The 9,008-nt window shown below is 34.2% G+C and overlaps 2 protein-coding genes across 3 annotated transcripts; one reads left to right on the top strand and one right to left on the bottom strand.

Annotated features, from left to right (window-relative positions):
* On the top strand, positions 625-2,785 carry LOC18607523 (trafficking protein particle complex subunit 2-like protein). Its single transcript, XM_007041728.2, has 5 exons — positions 625-771; positions 901-997; positions 1,162-1,240; positions 1,356-1,437; positions 2,400-2,785. The coding sequence occupies exons 1-5, from the start codon at positions 739-741 to the stop codon at positions 2,538-2,540; spliced, it is 432 nt and encodes a 143-aa protein (XP_007041790.1). The 5' UTR covers positions 625-738; the 3' UTR covers positions 2,541-2,785.
* LOC18607522 (probable 26S proteasome non-ATPase regulatory subunit 3) lies at positions 3,152-6,645 on the bottom strand. Of its 2 annotated transcripts, none has more exons than XM_007041726.2 (9): positions 6,506-6,645; positions 6,301-6,405; positions 5,961-6,151; positions 5,333-5,470; positions 5,131-5,267; positions 4,908-4,962; positions 4,722-4,832; positions 4,275-4,514; positions 3,152-4,040 (listed from the first exon to the last, which is right to left on the bottom strand). In XM_007041726.2, the coding sequence occupies exons 2-9, from the start codon at positions 6,377-6,379 to the stop codon at positions 3,537-3,539; spliced, it is 1,455 nt and encodes a 484-aa protein (XP_007041788.2). In that variant the 5' UTR covers positions 6,380-6,405; positions 6,506-6,645; the 3' UTR covers positions 3,152-3,536. The 2 variants fall into 2 exon arrangements, with proteins under 2 accessions (XP_007041788.2, XP_007041789.2); XM_007041727.2 differs by having other exon boundaries at positions 6,301-6,389.

Below are 9,008 nucleotides of genomic sequence, written 5' to 3'. Positions count from 1 at the left end.
TTTCAGGATATTTTTGTTACCATTGAAAAGAGAATTTTGAGCAATTTAAATTTAAACACATATAATTTAATTTTTAAAATTTTTAATGGCAATATTAGTAAAATTCATTACAATTAAAATTATATGTAATTATAAAGTAATACTTAGAAATAAGGAGGAAGCTTAACATCCTTTTTTTGAGCACATTTATAAGAAAACTACTTATGAAATAATTTTGCTGAAATGCTTTTAATAAATGTGAATTTAAGTAAGTGACATATAACAACTATGTTTTGAAATTTTTTTAAAATTAATGTCAATTTATTAATTCAAATTATTATACAAAAACTAAGAACTTTTATTTTGACAAAAAATAAAACAAGAAATTATTGGCACTTTACAGAGAGTCAAATCCTATACTTTACTATATACATGAACATGAGTGAGACATAGCACCAAAACTAGGGGAGTTAATAAATTCTAGAGTGAAATTTACATCTTTTGTTAGATTTTATGTCAAAATTAAAGACTCTAAAGTTAAAAAAAATAAACAATAACAAAAATAATACTAATAATAACAGATATATTGGAGCTATAATTTTAAGGGTATAGATCAAGTGTCCACACCATATGAACCTACACTTGAGAACACCGTAAAACTTCTTTTCCAATTGACGCAACCTGAGGCTTTACTCCCAATCGGCTTAAGTTAAGAGACAAGAGGGCAGCGCGGAAGAGCTGAGAGTGAAAGCCGGGAAGATGATCGTCTGTGTCGCCGTCGTCGGCTATCAGGTGCACCCTACTCTTCCGACCGTTCTTTCTTTCACGTATCACATCACGATGCGAAATCTTTTTTTGCTTCTTTCTTTTCCTTTCTCCTGATGATCTGTTTCTTTTTTCATTTATCATGGCATGAAACAGAACAATCCGCTGTACATACAGAGCTTCACCGACGCCGATGATGCTCTCAAACTCCACCACATCGTCCATTGTTCCCTCGATGTCGTCGACGAGCGAGGTATTAATTTTCTTTTATCTAAGAATTTAGAGTTTTTTTGACTAGGATCTGGATCAGGCACATTTAGGAAAAAAAGTCAAAATTTAAGGTTTTTTTTTTATGTTAATTTCAAATTTTGGATTTAAACATCTGATGTTTGATGGTACTTTGGTATGTATTGCTAGTGAACAATCCCAAAAAATCTGGGCCGACGTTGAACGAGACCTTTCTGGGCTTGCTTTATCCTACTGAAAATTACAAAGTGTAAGAAGTTAATTGACAATCCATTGTCTTACATTTGATTCGAAACTCTTGCCTTGCTGTGATTTTTTATTATTGGATTTGTTGAGCTTGATGTGTATGGTTGTGTTGTCTTTAGGTATGGTTATTTGACTAACACAAAGGTGAAGTTCATTTTGGTGACGACCGATTTAGATGTTAGAGATGCCGATGTCAGAAATGTAAGTATTTCTGTGCCGAGAACGAATTGGATTTCTAGGAATAAGGATTGTATCATAAATCTATGAATATATCATTTCTATTTTGTTTCTTTATTCACTGGAGGTAGACAATGTTGATTTGCGATAATGCATGGTGTCTAGTAGTGCTATCTTTATTTTCGCCTCTCTGTCTTTGGTTTACCCTAAGTGCAATTTTTGATACCATGGGTCGATACTCTTTAGTTATGTTTAAACTTAAAATACCTGTATCAGTGAGTGAACCTTTATTAAACCCCCCCTAAATGAAGTGTCTAGGAAGCATGCATGAACTAGTGGTGGCATTGAGTTTATCTTCAAGAAGTCTGCCTAAGCTTTAGCCTCTACTACAGATGGTTCACTAGGCTTTAGCCCTATTCTTGAGGTAATATAAGGGCTATAATCTTGGATATGATAGAAGCAATAAAGGGAAAGTCTGGAGATGGAGAAATTGTGAGTAAATTCTCGAGATATATTTCTATCTACTAGTTTGCTGGTTGATCCCAATGCATTATTAGTACCTGCTTATATGGAAACTCTAGAAATTTTGGTTGTTGTTTCTGCTGAAATCAACATATTTTAGCCATACACATGTGTCAATATCCTAGCTTGTGACTTCATCGTCTGTTGTAGAGATTCCTATGTGGAATTCAATTATTCATTATTGTTTCAGATGAGCTGGTTGAGAGTTCCACGTAAAACTGTAGATCAGCTACTTCCACCCCAACCACCAACTGCACACTCACACACACTTTCTAAGCATAAAATTGGGACCAATGTTTGAGTGTGTTGATATACTAGTGATTAGAAAAAGAGCTAATCCTTCCTACAGCTTGTTATATTATTAAAATAGGATATTATTGTCTATATTTTTAATGGATGCTCAAAATGTTATTGTGGCCTCTGACTTGTTCTTTCTCTTCAATTTTTCTGTACTTTATGTATAGTTTTTCAAGAGGTTCCATGCTGCATATGTTGATGCCGTCTCAAACCCATTTCATGTGCCTGGTAAAAAGATTACATCCAGAACTTTTGCAGAAAGAGTGAGCACCATAGTCAAGTCCTTTGGGTTGAGTTCAGTTGGGTGATTCTGATGTGAGATTAAAGCCTTTGAATATTCTTCATTAAACTAGCAGATTCTGTTACTTTTTGTACTCATTACTGTTTTTTTTTTCCTTTTCTTTTTCCTCCTTCACCTAGGAGTTTGAACGTACCATGTAGCATTCATGATTTGTTCAGGATGTGAGTTGTATCAAAGATGAACAAGTGACTCATATTTTTCGTTTCTTCTAACTAGAAAATACCATTTTCTTAATTACGTTAGTATTTTTCTTTAACCCCTTGTTTTTCACTTACTGGCCAACGACATAAGTGTCAATTCATATGGAGCCTCTTACCCAATATCGTCCCTGTATTCATACCAAAATATGATGTGCCAGCACCAACTATGAGTCTATGACAGCTCCAATTGTCTGGTAATTGGTAAATAATGATTGCATATTATTTATCGACATGACTCCTGATTAGCCTAGCCAGCGATACCTTGCCTTCTTTTGTAGTTAGCTAGCTAGAGAACCATGCATTTATGGTCTTGTGATGCTTACTTGAGATGCCTTTTTGCCATTCTCGGTCAGAAAGGATAAAAGTATCTGCCAAATTCCTATCATTATCCAGATGGAAGCTATGGAAAACCGACATGTAAGAGAATTTCACATAAAATTCTTCAATAATCATTCAGCTGCAGCCCATCTGTAACCAGCATAGAAGTCTATATCACCTTGGATAATTACTCTTAACGACAGTAGACAATCATACTGAGAAAAGTTCCACCTTGAGATGTCTCAAATGGCTGCATGGTGTATCCAAATGACGTGGCATTGTTCAAGGAACAAAACTTAAAAAGTTAAAATCATGGGGAAAAAATGAGCTAACCCCATATGACGAATATAGAGCAATGCTATCAATTTAAGTAGTCATTGAGAAAAAGAAAATTAAAATGTTTCTACTAGGGCATTTAAAAGGAAAATGCACAACTTGATGAAAGCATCATATGCTGGATAAATGGCCTTTTGATTGTCACTGAATTAAAACTCATCGTCATCTTCCTCTGCAATGTGCTTTGCAAGCTCTTGCTCCTGTTGTTGTCTTTCTCTCCTCTTCTCAGCACTTTCTTTCTCCTTGTGAGAGTTTGGTGGGAACCGAAGTGCTCGCACTGCCTCATTGTGCATATTGAGGCAGAAAGCAATCCTAGAATTGAAAGCCATTTGAGGCTCATTTGTAGAGTAGATGTCTCCTGTCTCCTTTGACAGCATACATCCATTTGCATGATCCAATGTTGCATCAATTGCTCCATCTCTGATTGCCTTGGCCACTATACTCTCAGCATCAGCAACAGAGTCCAACCTAAGCTTCTTGGCAACATCAACCAGTGAGATGCGAGAATATGAGATACTTATGTTGCGTAGCCCAGTCCGAATGACATTATGCCGCAGCCTGACAATCAAATTATGGGTCCGGTCTGAACTGAAAGTACTTGAGAACTTCTCAGCAACAGTTCTGAAGAGCTCCAAATCCCCAATGCGCACAGCCTGAAAACACACATAACAGATGACAACCCTTGGTTTTGTGCTAAAAAATTTTAAATCCCATTAAAAAATAGCTGCAATCCACACATGACTTGTGTTTTGAGAATATTTAAGAGCTACACAGATTACTTCTCTCCCTTTTCCTTACTGGGGAAAGTCTGTGTGTAACATCAGACCTTGGTTCTTCACAATACAAAAGAAAAGAAAATAATTTAAGTATGACAAACTCAAACTCACATTTGTCAGTTCAAAGTATGGTCTCAATGCCTTCTCCATGCCTTCCTGCATAAAAACAGTCCTCTCAGGGATTTCTCCTAGCAGTAAACGGACAATAATTGCCCATTTGTTGCATTGCACCCGAAAACCAAGGGCTGCAACAGGAGCTTTCCGAGCAGCTTGAAGGAGACACTCTTTAGCATCTGTGTACTCCAACTGAATGGTCCTAATCTTCCCCAAATAAAAGAGGTACCGGCAAAACTGCATGAGGAAAACCTTTGTCTTAGGATATGAAAGCAAATAACAATAAATGTTTTTATAGCTATAACCATAAGTATACACCAGGCAACCTCTTCATAACCATTAAAATGCATTGTAGTTGGCTGAAATGAAGTGAAAAATATTCCAGAAACATTGGTAACTTTAAAGATATACTAAAAAAAATAGATTCAAAAGATCGAGACTAGCCTGTTGGTTTGAGTGAGCTTCAAATCTGGGTGCCTTGGACCTCAGTTTCTCTGCTTGGTCATACAAATTGTAATGGAGGTAATTGCGAAGTAGCAGGTTGAGAAGTGTCTCCTACATAAGAGCAATATCCAAATATATAAGACCCTAGCACCAGAGATATAATTGCTCCAATATTTGAGAGTTTACCTGACCCAGCTCGTCATGGCGCAATGTTGCAATCCGGTGCAGGGCTAAAAGGTTACTGTCAATGAAAGAGCATCCTAATCAGACCTAGAATGTGATACTGTTCTTTACTTCTGGTCGTGTATACTAGACATTTAATACACTGAAGTTTCTTAAAAGTAAACCACATGTCAGAATTTATGAAAGACAAGTTGGGGAAAATAGATTTGAATACAATATTGCTCACCCCCTGATTTCAGCAAGATCACCCGTGTGTTCATAGCAAAGAGAGTAATAGAAGTAGAGCCTAGCAGCTAGAACATCGACAGTCCTCCTATTCATATTCTTCAGCCGGGCAATACTTGCAGAGGAACATGCTTTTGCCTGAAATGAGATAATGTTATGTACAAGAAACATGAACATCCTGACAAAAATATTAGCTAATGTACCTCATTGAATTTCTTTTGATCAATCAGAAATATCAGGACAAGCAAGTAGCAGTAGATTTCTAGCTCTGGCAGGGAATGCTTAGCAGGAGCTTGAACTGCAGAGGTTGCAGTATCAACTTCCATCTCATGCTCATCTTCCTGACACCAACATTCAACAATTGAGTTCTTAAAAGAACAGTAAATGCAAAACTTATGAAATCATGAATATTTTATTGTACTCATCCAAACAAATATTTCTAAGGTGAACGTGGATGGTAAGTCGGAGAGAACCTTGACTACTGATCAAGGCGTTTAAAACCTACTAATTCAGTGGAGGAAACAACTAGAAAGAATAAACATCATTTCTTGAACAAGAAGGTTAATTAAGGGCCAATTACCAATCATCAACTTCATAGATACAACCATTTTTTTTTTCTATCTCTAGCTTGTTTTTTAATGCTTAGAATGAAGTAAAGACATCAACTCTATACTAAGAGGAGAGCACGCCAATCAATTTGACTTAAAAACCATAGTACAAAATGTCTCTAATTCACTTTACTACAGGCGTCGAACCCATCATGCCACAGGAGAAAAGCAAGCAATTCAACATGAAGAACTGAACATTTTGCAATATACCATCAAAAATTACCTTAGGAAGATAAGAAGAAAGTCGAGTAAGGGCCTCGGATCCTGGGGTAAGAGCGAAATTGAGGAATGCAGAAAGCACAGATGCCTTCAGCTTCCTTCTTAAAGCCATAGTAAGTCTTACGGCCCGCAAAATACGGCGAACCTCACGGGCATATGCACCGGTCTCTATCAGAGACGCAGTTTCCTTCAAATCTAACATAAATCCAGAAAATTTGACTCAAACCCGAGAAAAACCCTTAAGTAACCAGTTTATAAAACATCAAAAACATTAAAATCTTTATCACCAAACGTCAAGAAGATGTGTAAAAGACACGTGGATGTTATAGACTGACTGTACTTACGGTGTAAAGTGGAAGGAGATGAGGAAGAAAGGGAATTGGAAGGAGCTGCTTGCTCTTTCATCTCCACGTCTTGAGTCATTTTCAAGAACCTGAAACAATTGCGAATTAGAACGAAAATGGATGTAAAATTCAGATTAAAAAAATGAGGTTTTGATTAGGTAGATGCTTAAAAGTAAAAAATAAAAGGGAAATGAAAAAAATTGACCTTTGATTCGCGAGAGGAAGTGATGGATTTGGAGGAATCAAGAACCGAGTACGGAGAGAGCAAGGCTTTCAGTTTCAACCCAGTACCTTCAGCGGTTAGTCTAGAGCCAGAGAGAGAGAGAGAGGGGCAAAGGAGAGCCGGAGAAAGAGGAAAAGCCAGACCGAACGACGCCGCTTAGACAGTAAAAGAAAAGCCATAACAAACGCAGGTGAAACGAATCGTTTGGAGTTCTTTTTTTGGTAAAGATAGAGTTTTGGATAGCCCAAACTACATTGGGCCAAGTCCAACATTATTTGGATTCCTTATCTTGCGGCCTGATGTAAGTTTTATAAAATAAAAAAATGTAAGCATTAAAATACTAATACTAAAAGTAATTAAAATTTAATGATATAGTAATTAATAGAGAAATGGGTTCTTAACCAGATTTGGGATTAAATTTTGGGATGAAAAATATACAAATTAGGGTCAATTGAGTTTTCTTTTTTAAAATAATTTGGGTTTGTTATGAAATAAATCTTAAAATAATAATTATAAGAAAAATATAAGAGACAATATTTAGAAGGAGTAAGAAGATCTTATTCAAGTGTGGTTTTACAAATAAAGTAAATGAGCATATTTATAGGCTAATAACCTCTTATTTAGATTGAATTTACAAGATAAAGATAATACTAAGGGATTAGATGGATTAAATCTTAATATTCATCCAGTCTAATTTACATCTAAATCTAGATATAGATAACATAAATAGATATTCACAAAAATATTTATAACACTCCCCCTTGAATATCCATTATATTAAGAATATGCCTCGTTAAAATCTTATAAGGAAAAAATCTCATGCGAAAAAAATCTAAGTGAAGGAAAAAGAGTACATAATCTTTTCAAGAATACGCCTTTGAAATACTGTCTCATTAAAAACCTTATCAAGAAAAACCTAGTGGGAAAAACCTTCATGAAGGAAAAGAGTATAGTGTGTATTTTACTCTCTCTGATGACTGGATGATAGAAATCTTTAAAATGATGCATTTTAATCTTTTGTACCAACTTTTCAAATGTTGTACTAGGAAGGGCTTTAGTAAACAAATCTACTAATTGTCACTTGAATGAATTTATTGAACACTAATATCACTCTTTTCTTGGAGATTTTAAGTGAAGAAGAATTTTGGTGAATTTTGACTAAATATGTTTTGTTTTATCACCTTTAATGACTCAGTCTTTTTACTGTGCTATGCAAGCAATATTATCCTCATATAATGTTTTTAGAATTTCTTTCTTTGTTGACAAACCGCACGTTACTCGAATATGTTAAGTTACAGATCTTAAGCAAACACATTCACGACTTGCTCATGAGTTGCAAAAATTTCTACATGGCTAGAAGAAGTAGTAACTATAGTTTGCTTTATAAAATGCGATGAAATAGTCATACCTCCATATGTTAACAAATAACCTGTCTAGGATCGAGCTTTATGTGGATCAGATGAATATTCTGCATCTACATAACTAATTAAATTTTATTTTGATACATTTAAATAATATAAGCCTATATCCATTGTTCCTCAAAGATATTGAAGTATATGTTTAATTCTATTATAATGTCTTCGAGTTAGAGAAAAATTATATCTTGCTAAAAATTCATAACAATTGATATATCAAGTCATGTATTACTAGCAAGATATATTAACTCTCTAATTACACTAAAATACAATACTTCAAGACCAAGAAGTTTTTCATTATTCTCACAAAGTCGAAAAAAGTCTTTTTTCACATTTAGTTACCTTACAACCATTGATGAACTCAATGGATATGCTTTCTTCATTTGAAATTGTTTTAATATTTTTGCCATATAGTTTGATTGATGGATAAAAATTCTATTTGTCAAGTGTTCAATCTAATGACCCAAATAAAATTTTATTTTTTTCAAGGTCTTTCATTTTAAATTCTCTCTTTACGTAATCCACAGCTTTCAATAACTCTTCAGGAGTTTTAATAATGTTCAAGTAATCAACATAAACAACAATTATAATAAATTCATATATAAACCTTTTTATAAAATACATGGACATATAGGATTATTTCTATAGCCTTCTTTTAACAAATATGTACTAAGAGAATTATACTACATGTGTTTGGATTGCTTTAATCCATATAAAGATTTATTTAATTTGATCGAATAAATTTTTCGAGAATTTAAATTTTTGTGCTTTAGGCAATTTAAATCTTTTAGGATTTTTCGTATAGATATCGATATCAAATGAGCCTTATAAATAGGCTGTAACTACATTTATTATATGCATTTTAATTTTCTCATTTATCGTCAGACTAGTTAATATAGAATTGTAATTGTATCCACCTCAGAGAATATCTCTTCATCTTCGATACTAGATCTTTAGGGAAAACCTTGTGTGACAAGCCGTGCTTTATATCTCATAATCTCGTTTTTCTCATTTCGTATTCACACAAATACTCTCATATATATATATATATATATATATATATATATATA

Source organism: Theobroma cacao, chromosome 2 (assembly GCF_000208745.1).
Source record: "Theobroma cacao cultivar B97-61/B2 chromosome 2, Criollo_cocoa_genome_V2, whole genome shotgun sequence".
Taxonomy (NCBI): domain Eukaryota; kingdom Viridiplantae; phylum Streptophyta; class Magnoliopsida; order Malvales; family Malvaceae; genus Theobroma; species Theobroma cacao.
Note: the sequence above shows the minus strand (reverse complement) of the source record. Positions and strands in the feature narration are given on the sequence as shown.

What these genes read in the sequence shown, in the direction of transcription:
- LOC18607523 (XM_007041728.2), top strand. Translation starts at nt 739, where the DNA reads ATGATCGTCTGTGTCGCCGTCGTCGGCTATCAG. An exon ending in TCGCCGTCGTCGGCTATCAG is followed by an intron (nt 772 to 900) that starts GTGCACCCTACT and finishes GGCATGAAACAG; the next exon opens with AACAATCCGCTGTACATACA. An exon ending in GAGATGCCGATGTCAGAAAT is followed by an intron (nt 1,438 to 2,399) that starts GTAAGTATTTCT and finishes CTTTATGTATAG; the next exon opens with TTTTTCAAGAGGTTCCATGC.
- LOC18607522 (XM_007041726.2), bottom strand. Translation starts at nt 6,379, where the DNA reads ATGACTCAAGACGTGGAGATGAAAGAGCAAGCAGCTCCTTCCAATTCC. An exon ending in ATCTCCTTCCACTTTACACC is followed by an intron (nt 6,152 to 6,300) that starts GTAAGTACAGTC and finishes GATTTATGTTAG; the next exon opens with ATTTGAAGGAAACTGCGTCT. An exon ending in GATCTTGCTGAAATCAGGGG is followed by an intron (nt 4,963 to 5,130) that starts GTGAGCAATATT and finishes TTTCATTGACAG; the next exon opens with TAACCTTTTAGCCCTGCACC.